The 20741-nt window shown below is 37.2% G+C and overlaps 2 protein-coding genes across 10 annotated transcripts in view; both read left to right on the forward strand.

Annotated features, from left to right (window-relative positions):
* Positions 1 to 20741, forward strand: part of FAR1 (fatty acyl-CoA reductase 1) — a 104830-nt gene that overhangs the window by 40711 nt on the left and 43378 nt on the right. For all 9 annotated transcript variants that reach the window (XM_021001970.2, XM_078148132.1, XM_021001968.2 and 6 more), the window contains one exon: positions 16601 to 16796. In XM_021001970.2, coding sequence (XP_020857629.1) covers positions 16608 to 16796 — 189 coding nt within the window. In that variant the 5' untranslated portion in view covers positions 16601 to 16607. The remainder of the gene's footprint in view (positions 1 to 16600; positions 16797 to 20741) is intronic.
* On the forward strand, positions 1775 to 12979 carry LOC144455132 (uncharacterized). The gene is made up of 3 exons (XM_078148149.1): positions 1775 to 8400; positions 9164 to 9234; positions 11442 to 12979. Exons 1-3 carry the CDS (start codon positions 8316 to 8318, stop codon positions 11592 to 11594), a joined length of 309 nt encoding a protein of 102 aa, XP_078004275.1. The 5' UTR covers positions 1775 to 8315; the 3' UTR covers positions 11595 to 12979.

A 20741-nucleotide genomic window follows, 5' to 3' on the forward strand; every position in this document is an offset into this window, starting at 1 on the left:
AGGGCTTAGAGATATGTAGAGTTGGGTATCATCTGCCTGGAGATGATGATTAAGCATGGGAGCAGAAGAGATAGGACAGTCTTGGGTTAATCTTGTGGATGATAAGCTCCATGGGAGACTACGAAGGATTGGCCAGGCTGGAGAATACAGAGCAATATCAGGAAAATCCAGAAGGTAGAGCAAGGACCTCGTGTGTGGCTTACATAATTCCTAGTTAAGCCCATTCGGACCTTGGACGGTGTGCGATTAAAAAGTTCCTGAACATGGTATTTGGTTTAACTACTATATTAATTTACCCCATTAGTGAAATGGGTGAGGCACACCTTTAGCCTATAGCCACATTCTCACCCACGTATAAAGACTAATATTTTCTTACAGTCCACTAGAGAACACTGCAGTTGTACGTTATACTCTGTGTACTCTGCCTTGTGTATGATTATTTTCATAACTCGTTTTATCCCTTTTGCTATATTAGGATGTCTGGACTTTTTTGTGCCATGGACTCTTTTGGTAGTCTCATGAAGCCTATGGGCCCTTCCTTAAAATAATATTTTTAAATGCATAAAATGAAATACATAGAATTACAAAGCACACAAATTAAAATACAGTTATCATAGTTTAAAAAAGCCCAAAAATGACAGACCCCAGATCAAGAACTTTTGTACTAGGTAGCAGTTCTTTGAAGGTAAGAGTTCTGTCTTCTACATTATTTGGAACAGTGCCCTGAGCATAGTAAGTGCTCATTAATTGTCTGAATGAATGAAACCACCAAGAAACTCTTTTCTCTCTTGCCTTGAAACCTCAATAATGATAGCTCCTTGAAAGTAATGAGATGGTACTTTTGCCCTTTTCTGCTTTTTTTCCCCTGCCCTTTTGGAAAAATGGAGAAAAGCACTTAACGAAAATAGGGTAAGTGTTTGAAGGTCAAAAAAAACTAAAACAGAACTCTTGAGCATTTTGCTGTCACTTTCTCAGAGCCAAAGTGACAGTCTCCCAGGGAGGGGACTGTTTCCTATTGTCCCTCAACCCACATGCAAGATATTGTCTTCTGAAGCCCCAGGATGATAGTGGTAGTTTCCCATATGCTGCTGGGCCCCAGCACTTTTTCAGGAGACTTTTGTTTATGGAGCCCATAATGCAGTGGAATTTCACAGCAGAGTCAGAAGAAAGAAATCCAAAGCAGTATGGTCTGAGAATAGTGGCAATGATTTTTCTGGGTTTAAACAGGCTAGGTATTACTGAATTTGGGGGGAAACTAATGGATGAAAATAAGTGGGCCTAGGAATATTATTTTGCTCTAGGTTCAAAAATGGCTGGAAAGTCTTGTACATCATGGTAGACGTGTTTATCTCCATTCCATTTGCCGTACCTTATTGGCCAGTTTAGCTGCCGGTGGCTAGTAGGTGATTGCTTTGTAACCCTTTGTGTCTTGGTGTGTTGTTTGTAGGTTTTAGAGAGTTTGGAGAAGTTTTTCTTCTTTCTTGTATTTGAGGTTATAGTACCTGCTGTTGGAGGGATGACAAGTGCAAAAAAGATCTGATCTCAGATCATGACTAATACTTCAATTGGTAGTGAAAAAGTTCTTGTATCAAAATACTGATTTTTTTTTCTTTTCTATCTGAAACAAACTTTTAAAAACTTTCTTGTCAAATACATCTAATTGTGATAGAGCATTTTAAATGAGAATTTTTATCATATGTTGTCATATTCCTATCATAGGATCACAGATGTAGAGTTTTTTTTTTAATCAATAGAGAAACTTAAGCCCTTAGAGATTTAATTAATTGCTTAATACCTTTGTAGTTGTGACTTTGGTTGATTTGTCTTTATTTGGCTTGCCTCCTGACTTTGACCAGCAGGTAATACTAAAATAGACTCTATGTTCTAACTTTTGTTTGACTTAGTGTCTTTTGACCATCTATCTCTCCTTAAATATTTTCCATCCATTAGTCATTGCATATCTTAAGGGTTCCAAATATGAAGCCAAAGTATTATATCTCTTGAAAATGGGGGTCAAACTTTTTTAGCTCAGCGTTTTAATTAGGCTTTTAAACTCAGAGCAGGTTGTTAAATAGACAGAGACTTGGAGCAGATTATAACTGCTTCTGGTTAGGTGAGAGGTAATTTTTTAAATGATCACTTTTTCTTACATTAAAATAATTAGGTTTGTCATAATCAGGAATGATGGATTTTTAAAATGCCCTTTTGCATTTCTTCTGTGGTAGGTAACATGACCTTGGCCTTATTGGTAGTAGTAGCAAATTATCTAGTTACTGTATATTCAAGTTGCTTTTCTAGTCTAACCTATATTAAGGGAGTGTTGTAAACAACTCTGTGGGGTGGGGATGTGAGCCAGGAGGAATCAAACTGAGAATTAAGAGGTAGGTGGAGTAGGTAGCTAGACTAGGGAAAGATATCAGCTCTTCATTGACTCTATACCATCTCTCTCTGCTCTGCCAATTACCAAAGAACTAGGGGAATTCCAGAAAAAGAAACTTAATAGGATGTCAACTCAGGGCATGATTTGAATGAGAACTCTAGTCAGAGCCATGATAGGGCACTGTGGACAAAGCTTGAAATTGCGCCTCTGGTGTTACTGCCTTCACTGTAATGTGTGTATTATTATAACACTGTTACAAAATACAAGCAAAGCAGATCTTTCTGAAATTTCAAATATGTGCTTATAAAAATAAAAATTTAAATGTTGTTTGTGCCCTGCATGTTGCCATCTAGGCAGCTGGCTGTCCGTAGTCCAGGCACTGGGGAAACCCTGACTGTGGGAGCACGTGGTAAAAGATAATGGTAGTCTAGGCCGTGTAGTTCAGGGACCATATAGCTCTGAAAAAGAAAATGACCCTGATGATAGTCTGTGACAGAAAATAGTAAAGCCACAATTTCACATTGCATCTGATTTGAATATCCTTCAGATAAAGCAACCAGGTCAGGGATGAGATCTAAGCCTTAGCTATATTAAAGTATCCAGAAAGATGAAGGGGAGGTGGCTTTGCCAGTAGTGAGCTGAAGATCTGAAGTCCAGGGGATACCAAATTAAAAGCAGTCTTTCTCAACCTCTAAGAGGAAAACTAGCGGGCTCCTGAACATGGAGCTGAAGTTGGGGAAATAGCCTCACGTACCTGAATCTAGCTAGCAAGCTAGAATTTGATGTAGTGTCTTGCCCAAGCAGGATGGGGCTAGCCAAATTAGAAGCCAAGATCTAGAAGAAAGATTCTGTTCAGTTTTGTAAGAAAAGGATGACTAAGAAAGATTAAGGCCTTTTTTGTCTTTATCAGGATTCTCAGCACTTACATATGCTTGTAAAGTTTCCCCTCTAAACTTTTATTTTCCTGTAGTATTTAGTAACCAAACCTTTAAAAGTATTAGAAGATGAGTTGTAGCCCTCCTTCTGCCCCCCCCCCCAGATTAGGAAAGAAGAGGAAAGTTTGTATCCTCTCTGGGTATCTTATTCTAGTAGTAAGGACTCAAGGTCAAGCAGGAAGTGGCCAGGACAGGTGGACTGGGGAAGGGATACATCAGCAAGTTAAAGCCAAGAACTTGTGCTATCTGTGAGAGAAAAAAAAGTGCTCTTGTGGTGCTGTCTTCTGTTTTGAAGAAAAAATTTAATAGTCTTAATTTCAGTGGTAGCTGGTTAGTGTAGTGGAATGAGTGAAATTTTCAGTCACTGGATCCAGAGTCTGAATCCTGGCTCTGCTGATTACTAGGTGTATGGCCTGGGACAGGTAATTTTAATCTGTCTGGGCCTCAAATTTCCTCTCCTGTAAAATGAGGGAGTTGTACTGGGTGACTTTGAAAGGTCACTTGTACCTTTAGATCTATGAACTTATCAGCACAGTTGTTTGGCCTCTGCAGATATCTGGTAAAACAGGAAATCCAGAAGCCACCAAAGTCTTCACAAGCATCCAAATGAGAACTATAAGAAAGAAGACTCATTTTGCTTGGAGCTCTTAAGAGCACAAACTGGCCTTTAATGGTCTTTAGCAGTGATACTTTAGCAGTGACCACAAAATGATTAGATTTGGCTATCTTCCACTTAGTTTCCACTTAGAACCAGAAATTAAAGTATAATTTGTAGAGTAGAAGTTGAAAAGGAATCGGTTTAGTACTCAGAGGAAAAGGAAGAACATGTTTCGAGTGGTACTGAAAGGATTCGATAAAGGCCCCTAAGGAGGAGGTTGGGAGCAAATCTGAAAATTCCCCCTTGCTTTAGTAAGGGAAAGGTGGGAGGGACATAGCTACAGTCAGTGTTTGTGTGTGTGTAACATGCTTCCAAAACAGGAGAAAAGTCAAAAATGCAAATGGTTGGTACATATGGAAAATTGGGTGTTAGGCTTCTTGTACCACCAAAAACGAATCTTTTCTGGTGGAAGTGGGCGTGGACATTCTTGGCACCAACTTTATTAACACCTGTATTTTCTCACTAAGTCACATCACTGACTTTGAACACTTGGGCTTTGAGTCCAAAGGACTTGTACTGTGCTTTGAGGGCATAATTGCAACACAGAACTTGAGTTTTAAAGGCCACTGATGAAAATATGCAACAACTCTCTGGGGAGCTCATTGTAGCGGTTAGGTGAACAAGACCCATGAAGTAGGGTGCCAGCTGCCCCACAAACTTGTGCACATTGTGCCTCTCATTTATTTTTCTCTACTGTGAGGAGCTATAAATGTTAAAAGTGAAAATGACGATACTAATAAAATCATGGGAATGCCTGAAGTTGTGAAGGTTAAACTGGTGAATGTTTAGGATTAACTGTATACCCTGAAGTTTGGAAAAAGAGGGTCTTTTTGCTGAAATTTTTGTAGGTATGAACCTATGGTCAGAGACTACTTAAGCCAATATTGATCATGAACAAATTCATGAACAAATGGGTCTGTGCAAATTTTAAAAAATGAACTTCTGGCTATACAATTCTAATTCCAATAAGGAAGAAAAGGAGACATCTAAAGAAGTACACCTCTGAAATTCGATTCAGCAAAAATTAAGTGCCTGAAACAGTCCTTGCCTTTAAGAATCTTAGCGGGGGTGGGAGAGATGGGGGGATGCTATTATAGGATATTATGTGAACAAATAAATACAAAATATAGACAAAGTACTTTAAAAAGGGAGAGTACTATTAACTTGAGGGAATCCAGAAAAGCCTCACCTAGGAGATAGCACATGAATTGGAAGGAAACTAGGAGTTATGTGAGGCAGAGGTGAGGGAGTACCTTCTACATTTAGCGGGTGGGGGAGGTGAGACAAATACTTTAGTGTAGGCCTGGAGGCCAGAAATGTGAACATTGTGTGTGGGGATTAATAGGCCAATTTGGAATAGAAATTGTGGCAACACTTGAAGTAATTGGGGGCCAGAATGTAAGACATATTAAAGTCAGATTGAGAATTTTGTTGGAGTTTTCCCCCTATAGACTTTATGGAGCTGCTGAAGATTTTTAATTAGTAGGTGACGTGGTCATATCTGTGTTTAAAAAATATCAGTTTGGTAGCAAGAATTGATTGAGTAGGAAAGTGATAGGAGACAGTAGTTCATGCAAGAGGTGGTGAGGACATGAAACAGGGTACAGACTTTGTGAGGGGGTGGAAGGGATAGGATTTGAGAGATATTATAGAGAGAAAATTGACAAGACTTGGCAGCTGATTGGATACTGGAGTTGAGCAAGAGGAAAGCATCAACTCCAAGGCTGTGAAACTGGATGCTGTGGTGGTACTATCAGCAGAAACAGGGAAATGTTGAGAAAGGGTTAGGTATTATAGGAAATAAAATCCCTTTCATATTGGGCATGTTGAGTTTGAGGTGTCTAGCAGACTAGAGTTCAGGAAAGAGATTAAATCTGGATTTTTTTGAAGGTGGTTTCATTAGTGTAGAAATCCGTTCTCCCAAGGCAGATCTATAATTACAGTAGCAGCTCTGTAATGTAGTCTTAATTGCCTGAGGTCACGTGACTTATTCAACGTCATACAGCCAAGCTATTTTGTATCACAGGCAGTTCTTGAACCCAGGTCTTCCTTACCAGTTCTGTTCTATATACCAGTCCACCTCTACACAGAAGGCTGGATATATGGATACAATACATAGAAAGAACAAAACCACAAACCTATGTGACTAGTCTTTGGAAAGGTTAATGAGCTGAGGCTTGGAAAAATGCTAAGAACAACAAAAAAGGTTTTTCCTTTTGAGCTGTGTTCAAAATAAAGATCATACTATTCAAACTAGAAAGGAAGCAACAACAAGCATTCTAAAAAGGGAATACAATAAAACTGAAGATAAATGAGGAAAGAAGAAGAGCATCTGTCTGCATTGTTGGAGGGAACTCCCAAACTGATGAAATTTCTGATCCATCTGAACTTTGTAGACTTCAAAGTGTTTTGATGAATTTGATTTCATTTGTTCCTCATGACAGCTTTGTGAATTAGGCAGAAAGATAATAGCTTTATTTGCCGGATGATAGAATCACAAATCTCTGAATTCATTTTGTTCACTTCCCATCTCTTCCCATCCTATTTTAAGGGAGTTGAGGAAATTGGGGCTCAGTTAAAGGAATTTGACTCAAGGTAACAGGGCTAGTTAGAATGGAAGCTGGAATTAGTACCCATTTTTTGAGAACTCTTAGTATGATGCCTATCTGCATTCTGTTTCCTGTTTCTAACTCAGAGCCACAAATAGGTTAACCAAGAAAGAGCAAACTGTTATTTCCTTTTTGCACATGGTACAGACCTACTAGATTGTTAGAGTAGAAGAATTCCATATTGTGTAGAAGTTGCAGATGACACAGAACTAGTTAGAGATTATTTCTTTGGAATTAATCAGGCTAAAGTTAAGATGATGAAATTGATACTGCAATTCTTCAGCAGATTTTTAAAAAAAATTTCAGTTGCATTGTTATTCCTTCTACTGTCCCACATTGCAACCCAACTGTGCCTTCAATCTTGTCCAATTCTTATCTGTGTCTTAGCATAACTCCTGTATAGATGATTGCCTGACATGCTAGAAGCCTTGGTCTGGTTCTAAAATTTTAGAGGTAACAGTCAACTCTCACACTTTCCATCTGTAATCACATCTTGCTCTCTTTATAAGACTGGTTTACTTCCTTTTCATATCTGTTTTTGATAATGTCTTTTATACTCTTATGTAAAAAATATTTGGAATAAGATGCAACCTATTCATGCCTACTATTCATCTTTCCTGACGCCTTTTGGTTCATCTGTACTTTTGAGTCTTCTGAAATCAGGGTGGTAATTTTTAGATTTTTATATTTATTCTCTAAGTATAGTTAATTGTAATCAAGAGAATGGTGCCAAGCCCCAGTTATTTTTCAGCTTTCTTCATCTTTTCCTACATTACAAAATTCCTAACAAAGTCTCAAAACCACCACAAAAATTTACAAAAGATCTAGAAATTTGGAGGAGCAAACTGTAGGTGAGTCTGTGATTTCCCCCCCTCTCCCCTTTTTTTGGGAGGGGAGGAATCACAGTCTTTTTCATTTGTGGATTCACCACAGAGAAACTCCTGGAAGGTGAAACTGATTTCTAATGGATTGATCCTTTTTTACTTTGTTTTGTAAAATTTTAATCTTATTTTATTGATGTCTTGCTTTTTATAGCACTTTCATTTCCATGTATATCTTTCCCTCTCCCCTACCTGGTGAACATTCCTTGGCAACAAAGAATAAAAAAGAAAGAGGGCAAAAAGCAGTTGAGCAAACCAAAGAACTTATCAGTGGGGTCTGACAATGCTGCATGCCATGCTTGTCCTCTGTTGGGGATCTGTAAGGATGTAGAGGGCCACAGGCTGTTCATGAGGTCTTACTGATGGGCGGAGGCCCCTCTTGGGTGATTGATCTATGAGCAAAGGTCACCTGGTTCGGTGCTCCATTCTATGCATCTCTAACTTCCCTAGTTACTCATTAGTCAGTGTATTTGTGATTGGTGGTAGATATGTGCACGGACTGTGTGTGCACTGTCCTTGAGCACAGCATGGGTTATACGTCATTGTAACTGGAGAAAGAGCTCCTGTTATTTTACTATGTAAGTAAGTGCTTTGCTAAAAATAAATGGAGTTGCTGCCATCATTTCTCCCGCCTCATCAATGCGTGCTTGGAGTGAAAGATCAAGCTGGTCTTGATTCTTCAGGTGATTGGGAAATCCTAGGTCCTGGGTAGGCTCTGTAGCCAAGTGAACTAGTTGTGCACTAGCTGCACTGCTGCCGTGAAGCTGAACTGAAGCTGCACTGAAGATATGGAGAGTAAGACAGCTGCATGAAACAGTCAGGAAACGTCTGGACCAAGAAGACGCGACACCCATGCCAAGACACCGAGGTCTGTTGGAGCCAGGCAGCCTCTTTGTGAGAAGTCTCCGAATCGCATCCCATTGCAAGATATGGAGTGGTAAGAGAATTTCTTACCATGGGGCAAAGTTTAGGTAAACTCGCAGATAAGGAACAAAATGTTAGAGTAATATATCAAGTGATCAAGGAACAGGGGTGCTCAGTAACTCCCAAGAAAATAAGAGAGTTTCTAGACATTATTGATATAACACTTCCATGGCTTCCAAGGGAAGGGAGTTTAGATTTAGAACCATGGAAGATAGTGGGGGAACAATTGACAGAATTTTATAATACCAAAGGCCCGAAATCAGTTCCCCTGGGCACTTTCACTATATATAATCTTATAAAAATGGGCTCGCAAGCTGACATACAGGGTGAGAAGAGAAAATTCCCTGCCTGTACTCAAACTTCTTCATTGTGCTCACCTAACAATAGTAGAGCAGGCTCTCCTGAGAGAGAGAACAGCCCTAAGATTTATAGGTTATATCCTGACTTAGCTGAAGCTTCAAAACCCCCTCCACACTCTCCATACCCTGAGCTGTTAGATAGACTCAAGCAGCGTTACGAGAGGCACCTATACAACTACAGATTGTTTTGCCTTTTTAAAAACCAAAACCTTAAGAAAGATTTTGCCTGGTTTTAGAATACCATGGAAAGAAAAGATAAAATAAAATAAAAATAGTATTATTTCATTTGTGTAGGGAATTTCTGACAAGTTTCTCGCTTTTGGATTCTCCCTGTCATTTTGTTCTGTGTTTGTCTGTGTCTATGTGAATGATGGTCTGTGATTAATGTTTATAATTTATTTGATCTTTCACTGCCAGGCAGCCAAGGGCTGAAACTGGATTCTGAAATGCTGATAGTGACTTTCTCCCCTTCCCCCTCCCTAATGCTGGTCAGCCGCATTCCTGGGAGCGGGTGGATGGGGGAGAGAATGGGAGAAAAAGTACTTTCATTATTTAGGTTATATAATTTGACAATAGGCAAGAAAGTTTAAGCATACAGGAATAAAGAAAAGTATGGATAGAAAGAATAAAATAATCTGTTTGCATGAATAGCAGGAATAGATGATTTGAGAGTAAAAGATTTAGAAGCTTTTGGAGAAAAAATTCTCTTTCTTTTTTGCATTCTAAGGCTCTGGCCAAAGCTTTGGGTGTAAGATTGAAAGATTATGTTGAAAAATATTCTCTTCCTTTCTCTCGAATTCCAACCCTGGCCAGGTTGGTGGGGGAGAAAGAGGGAAAGATAAGGAGGACGAGTTTCCTCTTAGATCAAAAAGAAAAGTTTTTAAGTATTGGAACACAATCTAAAGATAATTTAATTCATTCACATTAGTATGCATGTTTCAAGTTTTAAAAATCTAGTCTCATTACAAATTGGTACACTTTTATGTGTTATGTCAAGCAATTTTTAATAATTTAGATGTTATTAAAATATGAACTAAAAGAAACTGAAAGGTGGTGAGATAACTGTGTAAATCAGCTAAATTATTTATCAAGTCCGGTTAATCTTGTTCTATGATTTTTTATAACTGTCATTTAGAAAATCAGGTATTTCTGTCTTTACCTAGATTAAAGAACAGCTTAGAGCTAAAACAATTTAACTATCACTCATGAAAATTACCAAATTGTTAACTAAGGTATTTGAAGTTACTGTTTTAAAGTTAAGACCTAGAACTTTTAATTACTTCTGAGAGAAAAGGCAATTCCCTTAACTTTGTAAGCTTGCCAAAAGCTCCTACCAGCTGTGTGCCAAGGTCGTCTACTCTGAGAAAAGAATTTGTTTATGTTATTGAGTTCCTAAACAATTCATTTAGTTTACTGAGAAATTGCAACTTTATATAAATAATTTCTAATAATTGGCTTTCTCACCAAGACAAGTTTAAATGTGGGAAAGAAAGGATGTTAAGTAAAATTTCTTATATATGTGAGACCTAGTAAATCTTTATTGCTCATTGCATTTCTATGAAAATAATTAACTGTATCTAGCTTTAAGCCATAATCAGTGAAACTTACTGCTTGAGGTAAAAGACTCTTAGAACTATAATTAATTTTGTTTTGAGTTTGAATTTGGGTATAGTTGTCTCATTAAATCAGTATTTCCCATTTTTCCTATTGTGATCCTTTAAGGAGGAATGTTTCTTACCATGTGCCGAAATTTTGTTCATAACACTATTAAACTTGTTAGTCAGAAATATTCCCAGACAAAAATAATTTACAACATTATATACAGAATAGGACAGAAAAATTTTATGTTTTGCATATTCGGTACCATACTCTTGCTCCAGGACCAATTTTTGAAGGTAATGATTTTGTTGATAAATCTTTAACAGTGAATGTGGAAATAGCAAGGAATAGTCATAATCAATTACATTTGTCTGCTAGGCCTTTAAGAACTTTATATGGCATAACAAAATCACAAGCACATGAAATTGTTAAGCGCTGTGCTATTTGTGTGCCTTTTCAGCCCCCTTTTCATGTTGATGTACACAACCCCAAGGGATTACACCTAACGCCTTATGGCAAATGAATGTTACTCATTATTCTCCCTTTGGAAGACAAAAGTATGTTCATGTTTCTATTGATACTTATTCAGGCTTTATTTTTGCTACTGCTCAAGCGGGTGAGGCTGTCTGCTATGTTATTAATCATTTGCTTCGTTGTTTTTCTTTCGCTGGCCTACCTCAATGCTTAAAGACTGATAATGGTCCTGCATATATTTTGCAGGGTTTTTAAAAGTTTTGTACTGAGTTCTCTATTAGTCATACTACTGGCCTTCCTTATAATCATCGTGCTCAGGCCATAGTTGAACGCGCCATTAAAGATGGTGCTCCAACAACAAAAAGGGGGAGCTGAGGGATCCCCGTGGCATCAATTAAACACTGAACTTTATACTATAAATTATTTAAAATTTGACAGTTGTAACCTCTCTCCTGCAATGAAATATCTGGCAGGAAATGACAGCAGTACTAGTGACACCACTAAATCAAATTCTTTTTTCCTAAACACAATATGAAAGTCATGTGGAGAGACGTTGATGGTGTCTGGCAGGGCCCAGGGCAAGTGCTAACCTGGAGGCAAGGGTTTGTTCTTATTTTCACAGGTGATGGAGAACTTTGGGTCAGAACGAAGGATGTCTGCATTATCCGTTCAGAAGGGACAAGCCAAGCAGAAAAGAAAACACAGACCATCCAGGAATCGAAGGAGTCGAAAGAATAAGAAGAAGATTCTACACGAACTTGTAACCAAGCTCTGACTCTTGTCGTTATTGTTGGCAGTGGTACAGAACACAGCAGCAGAGACAGGAAATACAACAAGACAAAATCACCATGGCCAAGACTGGCTACATGGGGAGAGACAATACCTGAGGTTATTTTACAAGAGAATGCATCTGCAGGATTGGGGAAGGAATTTCAGTTTACATCTTGAAAGAATGATGAATTTGGGAGAATATAATGTCACTTGCAATAACTGCAGTGTATCTGAATGTATAGGACCCAAGATTAGAGACCAAATTATTTTCATCATCATACAACAAAAGTTTGCTTTGGTGCCCCTGAAAAGCAAAGATTGGTATAAGTCACGTTCTGATCATATTTTTGGAATAATAGACCAAAGAAATCAATTAGCAATTGTTAGGAAGAAGAGAAGTATTTCATGTGTAGTATTAGGAATTATATTGCTTATAGCTATTATAACTGCTTCTGTATCTTTATCTCAATCAAATCTATCGCAAGAAATGAAATGGTTCAAGCTGATTTTATGAATCAATTAGTTCACAATGTATCAAAGGGTTTTCAAGCACAAAAAAGGATAGATGAGGGATTTTACCATATACTTGGGGGAATGAAGGAAACCATTATTGAAATAGGTGATGAATTGGATATTTTAGAATATGGAACACATTTGAAATGTGATTATAGGTATGAATTCATTTGCCTTACCAATATTAAACACAATGACTCCCAATGGGAGTGGCAGAGAATACGTAGACATCTGAGTGGGCTATTTGGGAATTCTACTGTTGCATTGGATATTGATGATTTATGTAAAATTGCTGATGATATTGCCAGGGTGGCTGATGAAGATTTGATGCCAGATAAGACTGCCCAACATATACTTGATTGGCTAGATGAACTCTGTAACCCTTTTGATAACCTTGGACATTGACTTATGTCTTTATATTATCCTCTTTATTGCCATTATGTTTGCTATTGCTGGCCATGCTGTGTTTTGGACCGTGTTTGCTCAGGTGCATTGCTAATCGGATAAAGGACCTTGGGACTGAGCTTCATATGCTCCGTCTCTGGCAAAAACAAAAGGGGGAGTTGTTGGGGATCTGTAAGGATGTAGAGGGCCACAGGCTGTTCATGAGGTCTCACTGATGGGCGGAGGCCCCTCTCGGGTGATTGATCTATGAGCAAAGGTCGCCTGGTTCGGTACTCCATTCTATGCATCTCTAACTTCCCTAGTTACTCATTAGTCAGTGTATTTGTGATTGGTGGTAGATATGTGCACGGACTGTGCGTGCACTGTCCTTGAGCACAGCATGGGTTATACGTCATTGTAACTTGAGAAAGAGCTCCTGTTATTTTACTATATAAGTAAGTGCTTTGCTAAAAATAAACGGAGTTGCTGCCATCTTTTCTCCCGCTTCATCAATGCGTGCTTGGAGTGAAAGATCAAGCTGGTCTTGATTCTTCAGGTGATTGGGAAATCCTAGGTCCTAGGTAGGCTCTGTAGCCAAATGAACTAGTTGTGCACAACAGTCCTCTCTGAAGAGAAGAGAGGGATGTTCATTTTTTCATCTCTTAATCGAGGTGGATTTGTCATTATGGTTACGCAGTGTTCAGGTTTTTTTTTTCTTTTCATTGCTGTAATCATCTCAGTTATTTTCCTGGTTCTGCTTACTTTCTTTTGTATGAGTTAGTTCTTTTAAGTCTTTTAGTGTTTCTCTGAATTCTTCATGTTCATTGATTTTTAACAAAGCAATAATATTCCATTACAATCACATTCACTTCCTGTTATTTAATTATTTCCCAGTAGGTGGTCATCTGCTTTATTTCTGATTCTTCTCTACTGCAAGTGCTACTCTGAACCTTTTGGTGTACATAGTAACTAACACTTCAAAAAATTCTAAAGGACTTTACAGTGAACCACATTCATGATCCCCCATCTTTGCAAAGAAGTTGGGGGAGATATTTTTCTTATTGCTCTTCTTTCCCTTTATGTTGTTTTAATAGTACAAATTGTTTTCCTGGTTCTGCTTACTTCCCTTTGTATCAATTCATTTAAGACTTCCAATGATTCATGATATCCATTGTTTCTTATAGGATAGTAATATTCCATTATATTCACATACCACGGTTTCTTTAGCTATTCCCCATTGAATGGGCAATTCCTTTGTTTCCAGTACTTTGTTACTACAAAAAGTGCTTCTATAAATATTTTGATGTATATAAGGCCTTAATTTTTATCATTGATATCCTTAGGGGGTAGTATATGTTTAATAATGGAACCTCTGGGTAAAAAGGTGTGAATATTTTAGCTATCATCTCAAATAATTCCAAATTATTTTCCAAAATGATCGGACCAATTTATAGCTCCATATGGCACAACATTTTATGTTTAGATCAGGTGTCCATTTTGTTCTTATAGTCATGCGTGGTATAAAATGTTGGTTTAAACTTGATTTCTGCCAAATGCTAATATCAGTTCTTGTCAAATAGGAAATTTTTGAGTTCAGTTGTGTCTAATTCTTGCTTATCAACTTTGTTCCATTGAACTATATTTTTATTTTTTAACTGTAGTACCAAATAGTTTTTTTGAATACTGTTTTACGTATAATTTGATGTCTGGAAGTGGTACTTCCTCCTTCATTCCCCTCTTCACTCCACCTTATTTCCCTTGAAATTCTAGACATTTTGTTCCTACAGATGAATTTTGTTATTTTTGTATCAATCATTAAAGTAACCCCTTTGCAGTTTGATAAACATAGTACTAAATTTGTGAATTAATTGGCATAATTTTTATATTACATTGACACAGTCTGGACAAGTAAGTTAATATCCTTCTGTTTCTTTAGTTCTTTAAATAATTTTTATAATTATATTCATATAAGTTTTGAGTTTCAGGATAGATTGATAGTTGTGCATTTTGCATCGATTTCCCTTTCTATTATTTCCTCTTAGATTTTGTTGCTGTCATATCTTGGTGATTTTTGTTTATTTATTTTTATATCTGGTTACTTTGTTGAAGGTCCCAATTTTCTCAGTTATTTCGTTTGCTGAATCTCTGGTGTCTCGTCATCAGCACATAGCAATAATCTCTTTACCAATATTTATGCCTTTAGTTTCTTTTTCTGTTATTGCTAATACTAGCATTTCTAGAACAGTGTCAACTGATGAGAGACAGCACTCTGGCTTTACTACTGTATTGACTGAAGCAGCTTCTAGTGCTTTTTTGTTTTTGTTTTAGATATGTACTTTTTTGTCATATTAAGAAAATGCCCTTCTTTGCCTATGATTTTTAGGGTTTTCTGCACAAATGAGCGTTGTAATTGAATATGCTGTATTTGAAGTGGTGTTTTTTGTCCTTTCTGCTTGAAGAGGGCCAAAATGGCATTACGATGTTGGGGTCAGTGCAGTATTCGATTTCGTACGTGTACTTGAAGTGTTGTATTTTAGAGACGCAGGACTTGGATTTCAAACCCCAGCTCTGCAGTTCACTGGGTGACCTTGGGCAAATCACTTATGTACCCTTGGCTTCTGTTTTCTCATGTGTAAGATGAGGGGATTGGACTAAATGGCCTCTTAGGTCCCTGTCATCTAGCTCTACATTTCTGATCCTATGACATAATAATATTGTTAGATTTTAATATACACGCATATAATTAGATTGAACGATCCTTGCATTCCCTCGTATAAATCTACTCTGGTTGTGGTGTATAATTTTTTGGATTATATTACTGTAATCTTTTTGCTAGGATTTCATTTTAAATGATTGAATTGCTTAGTGATAACTCCTTTGTGGTTCTTTATTTTTCCATGTTTTAGTTATTAAAGCAACATTTGTCACATAAAAGTTATTTCTTAGTGTTTTCTCAGTTTTAAAAAATAATAGCATAGATTGAATTTATTTTTAAAAATACTTAATAGAATTTATCCACATGTATAACTTGACCTGGAGTTTTAAAAAATCTTTTTGAAAGCAAACTTTTATAGTTTATATGGTAGCATTCCATTTGAAATATCAAAAATAGGCGAAGCAATGAAACCATTTGAATCCTTTTAATGTTCATAATAATTGGATTTGACTACAACTAAAGGGTTTTATCCTAATGAAAAGGAGGCTTGGAGCTCTTTGGAAACTCTCTAAAATCTTATTTAAAAAACTATCCTTTGTAAACATAAAAAGAAAAATATTAAGGAACTGCTGTATGAAAGGTATTTGGAGAGAACATGTTTATAGTCCTTGCCATTGTGGAGCCTAAAGACTGGTAGGACATTGATAAATTGGAGAACATCTAAGGGATGCATGTCAGGGTAGTAAAGACCTTCAGGAGCATAGCATCATAGTTACGGCATTAGAAGAGACTTTGGAATTTACCTAGGCCAGTTTCCTCATTTCCATTTGAAGAAGCTTTGGCCCCAGTAGGGCAAGTGAATTGTCTTAGTATTTGGTAGAGAAGCAACTTTGAGTCCAGGCCTTCTACCTCCAAATCCAGCTCTCTTCCCCCACTGTTATGCTTCCCCATTGGAAGATTTGAAAGATCTGAGAATGTTTAGCCTAATGAAGGGGAGACTTAAGGGAGCCATGATAGTCGTCAGTAAACATTTACTTAGCACCTACTATGTGTAGGTTTTTGAAGTGTTACTATGAGGAAGAGAAATTAGAATTTTTCTGCTTGGCCTCAGAAAGTAAGTAGAAGGAAGTTGTTGTGAGAGAAGTTTCTACATTATAGAAAGAAAAAAAATTCCAAATAATTAAAGCTGTCCAAAAGTGGAATGGACTGCCCCAGGAGGTAGAAGGTTTTCTTCACTAGAAGTTTTAGAGCAGAGGTTGGATGGCTCCTTACTGATGGGCTGTGTAGAGAAAGTTCCTTCCATCTCCGAATTCTCTGAATCCAGGACTCCCTCCACATTTCCACCCTGAGGTATACGAGGTTCTTTCATTTTGTTTGAACATATGGATTTTGTTATTTGGACAAATTCTGAGCAATAAGATCATTTTAGTTACAAGTGCTTACTTTATTTTCCCTAGGGACAGAATGGTTTCAATTCCAGAATACTATGAAGGAAAGAACGTTCTACTCACAGGCGCCACTGGCTTCCTGGGGAAGGTGCTTCTCGAAAAGTTACTTCGGTCTTGTCCTAAGGTGAATTCAGTGTACGTCTTAGTGAGGCAGAAAGCTGCCCAGACCCCGCAGGAGCGAGTGGAGGAGGTAATCAGTGGCAAGGTGAGTCCAGAAAATGATCAGTAGAAAATATGTGTGATACAATAAATAAGCCCGTAAAATGCTTCTTTGTATATTGAAGAAAGAGCTTGATGCAACTTGCCAGAACCCTTGAAATCTTCTAGTGTGCAGTAATGGTACAGTATTTCACTAAAATATTGAAAATGTGCCGAGAAGTAGAAAAATTATTAATCTCTATTGTGAGTACTTTTTGTAAAGTTAGAGAGTAAATTTTGTTTGGGAAAGATGCCGACTATGAAGCACTGAAGATAATTTGAAAAAATAGTGTTAAAGCACTTTTTAAAATATGGAATGTAAGTATTTTGAAGAATAGTAAAACATCATAATTTATCTTTGGCACTGCTACTGTATGCATAGTAAGCATTATCAGTTGCTGTATATTCCTTTTATTTGGAGGTATGTTCCACTTCTTTTTTGTAATGGTCATTGATGGCAGTTCCATGTATTGTCAGTTGCTCTTCAAAAGTGTGCAGTAATACCTTAGATTTCAAGCTGTCAGTTGTCTGGCATCTCAACCCTGGGGAGCATTGAGGAACTAGGAATTACAAAGAAAAATTAAGCTACTCTAAGCAGTAGTGAAAATATTCAAGAAATCCCACAAGGATTACATAAGACATAAAGTGATGGGTCAGTTGACAGATCTGAAGAAATTTGTTATCGTTGGTGAGAGGTGTTAAACAAAGTCTCACTAGTTCCTAAACTGAGAAGAAGTCTCAGAAAGAAAAGAGATAGGAGACAAACCCCCCCCCCACACACACAAAAGAAATACAAAGGCAAAGGAAAGGGAATGGAAAACAACAGAACTGGCAAGATTTAATTCAGTGGAGGATAAGTAGTGGTGAATATGGCATGGACAAACAAAGCCACTGACAGTGGTAAGAAAACAGTCATGTTGTAGAATATAAATATTGACAGAAAAAAGTTTTATGATTCCTATACTCTTATTTGCTAAGCTTTTTTTTGGGGGGGGGCAATTGGGATTAAGTGACTTGCCCAGGGTCACACAGCTAGTAAGTGTCAGGTGTTTGGTCTGAGGCCGAATTTGAACTCAGATCCTCCTGACTTCAGGGCTGATGCTCTATCCACTACACCACTTGGCTGCCCCTACTAAGATATTTTTGAAGAATTTTAGATTAAAAAAAAGTTTCAGCACTAATGTATTAAGTTTCAGTTATGTAGAAAAAAGTCTTTATATCCAGAGCATTTGTATCCCTAGGGATGATTGTATTTAAAGTGTTCTAATTCTTTTAGGCACATAGGATGCCATAGAGACCTGAAAGATGTAACATTCTCTTACCCTGTCCCCTCATACTTTTGCTGTTTAGCATTGTCTTCATGTACATAGTTTTAGTAATAGTATATGTTTATCTTTTGGTTGTGCTTGATTCATATACATGACTTCATTAAATAGGAAGTATTTTGAAACGGAAAATGCTTACCCTTCCTTTAATTAGACCCACTACCATCTGAAATGTGAAATAACATTGGACTCATTTTTTTAAATTATCATTTGGTTGATGAGAAGAAAAGATTTAGGGTAAATATTTGTCTTCATTATCATGTAATTTTTAAAAGATGCTTCTTAACTTCAGTTCCCAGATTTAAAAATCAACTTATGTAATACATTTTCAAAGTTTTGACATTCATTAGCATTTTAGTCAGCCCTATAGTTAACAAAAGTTACTGCCTTTGAGTTACATATTACTTTTCCTCCTTTAAACTTGTTCTTTAAAAATTATGACCTGTTTCATAGGGTTGCTGGAAAGGATACTTTGAGGAACGTATTTTGTAAACTAATATGCTATGTAAATGTGAACTTTTATTATTTTTTTAATCTTAAGGTCTCCAGAGTACTGCCTGTATAGTCATACCAGTTTCTTTAGATGCCTTTCTCCTTTCTTCCTTGTTGGTTTTTTCCGTATGATATGGTCTGTTAAACTTTTAGAGATTCATAGATATTTCGAGTTAGTTCCAAGTTGCTAGTTTCACAGAGTATATTTTCGTGTTATACTCTAACATACTTACGTCTAGTGTTTCTTTTCTTGGCTTTTATGAACTCTAGGATGATATGGTCATTTTTTCCTAAGGTTCTCATTGCTTCCATATCCTCAGCTGCTTCTTTCTTGGTCAGAATTAAATTCAGAATAGAGCTTCTCTGTTCTTGCTGAGAGAGAATAAATTCTTCACTTGCTAACAGTTGTGTTAGGTGCTCTGCTTTTTAGCAGATTGAGTCTTCTAGCAAATGTCCAAGTACCTTGAAGTCCTCTTTCGTTACCAAAGATTAACCTCTTGGCTAGTTAATACAAAGAAAGATTTGTCCGTGTCTTTAGTTTGAATTTGTTATATACTAACATTATAATATTTCTTTCTTTCCTTTTATTATCTTTCCCAGATGATCTCTATCATACATAGAACCCTAGATTAGTTCTCCACTTAATAGCATAGGAGCTCCTGGAAAACAGACTATCTTTTTTTTTTTTTAAATCATGAGTATCGTGGACATTATAGGTGCTTAGGAAATGATTGTCATATGAATTACAAGGTGTCAAAATACCTGGGTCTAACTCTTTCATTTACTATAAATTATAAATTTACATTATTTCTCTGGACCTTAGTTTTCTTATTGGCAAAATAAGAGAGTTGATCCCTTTCCCCCTCAAATTCTGTAATTCTGTTTCTCTTTTGAGATTTGAGTGCCTCAGGTGTAGGAACTGGGCAATCTTGTACTAACCATGGCTCGACTATTAAATAGTTATGTGGCCTTGGGTACATTAATTAATGCCTCTGTGTATCAGTTTTTCCCATCAGTAGGATAGGGGATGGGGGGTTAGGCTAGAAGATTTCTAAGGTCCCTTCCAGGTCTTCTGTGTTGGGTTTTGGAGGAAGAAAATATGATGTAGTTGGAGCATTGGTCACCAAAGGCTTCACAGAGGAGGTAGGAATTGATTAGATGCAGAAGAGCATTTGAGTTAGGAAGGAACTAGTGTTAGAGACTAATATCAGGGTGCTGGAGTGATAAGCTTGTTATGTTTTTTAAAAAAAGATAGGAGCTAGTCACTGTGAAATAGAGTGGTAGGTTTATGATGGGGAGTAGAAGTAATGTTGTTGAAGTAGTAAAATGTAGAGAGCGTTGAATGTTAGGAAGTAGATTTGGGACTTTATCTTTTGGACCCTGGGGAGGCATTAGAATCTTTTGAGCAAATGAGCAGACAGTATGAAAGCAGTATTTTAAGATTAGTTTGGAGGTGTTGGTGGACTGTTGGCAAAGAGACTAGGAGAGGCAGTTTAGGTGATTTAGTAGTCTTAGATAATTGAGGCTTAAATTATAGCTTTAAGAGGTGAGAAAGAGAAATGAATCAAAGATATTTTCTTAATTAGCATTTGTGATATTAGCAGGAAGAATGATGACTGAAATAGGTGAGGTTTAATTTAAGAGCTAAAGTCTCAGTCAGTAAGCATTTTATTACATGTTTACTCTATGCCAGGCACTCTGGAGCATTGGAGAAAAAAAAGAGGCACAAAGACAGTCTTGTCTTCAAGGAGCTGACAATCTAAAGGGGGAGACAAAAAGCAAACAAATATGTAATAACAAGCTATATACAGGATAATAGAAAATAATCAAAAGGGAGCAGGCACTAGAATTAGGTTTGGGGAAAGCTTCCTATAGAGGGTGGGATTTTATTTGGGACTTAAAGGAAGACAGGGAAGCCAGGAGACGAAGATGGGGAGGAGAGCATTGCAAACATGGGGGACGTGTCATCAGAGAAAATGCCTAGAGTCAAGAGACGGAGTGGCTTGTTTGTGGAACAGCCAGGAGGCCAGTGTCACTGAATTGAAGAGTAATGTATTGGGGGGAGTAAGATGAAAGAAGGCTAGAAAGTGTGTGTTTGTTGGGGCTAGGTTAGGATTTTGTATTTGATCATGGAA

Source organism: Phascolarctos cinereus, unplaced genomic scaffold (assembly GCF_003287225.1).
Source record: "Phascolarctos cinereus isolate Bilbo 61053 unplaced genomic scaffold, phaCin_HiC Scaffold_9;HRSCAF=440, whole genome shotgun sequence".
NCBI classification, from domain to species: domain Eukaryota; kingdom Metazoa; phylum Chordata; class Mammalia; order Diprotodontia; family Phascolarctidae; genus Phascolarctos; species Phascolarctos cinereus.

Coding starts and splice junctions, on each gene's coding strand:
- LOC144455132 (XM_078148149.1), top strand. CDS start 8,316: ATGCCAAGACACCGAGGTCTGTTGGAGCCAGGCAGCCTCTTTGTGAGA. Junction 8,401..9,163: donor CCATTGCAAGATATGGAGTG/GTAAGAGAATTT, acceptor TTTCACTGCCAG/GCAGCCAAGGGCTGAAACTG. Junction 9,235..11,441: donor CTTCCCCCTCCCTAATGCTG/GTCAGCCGCATT, acceptor TTATTTTCACAG/GTGATGGAGAACTTTGGGTC.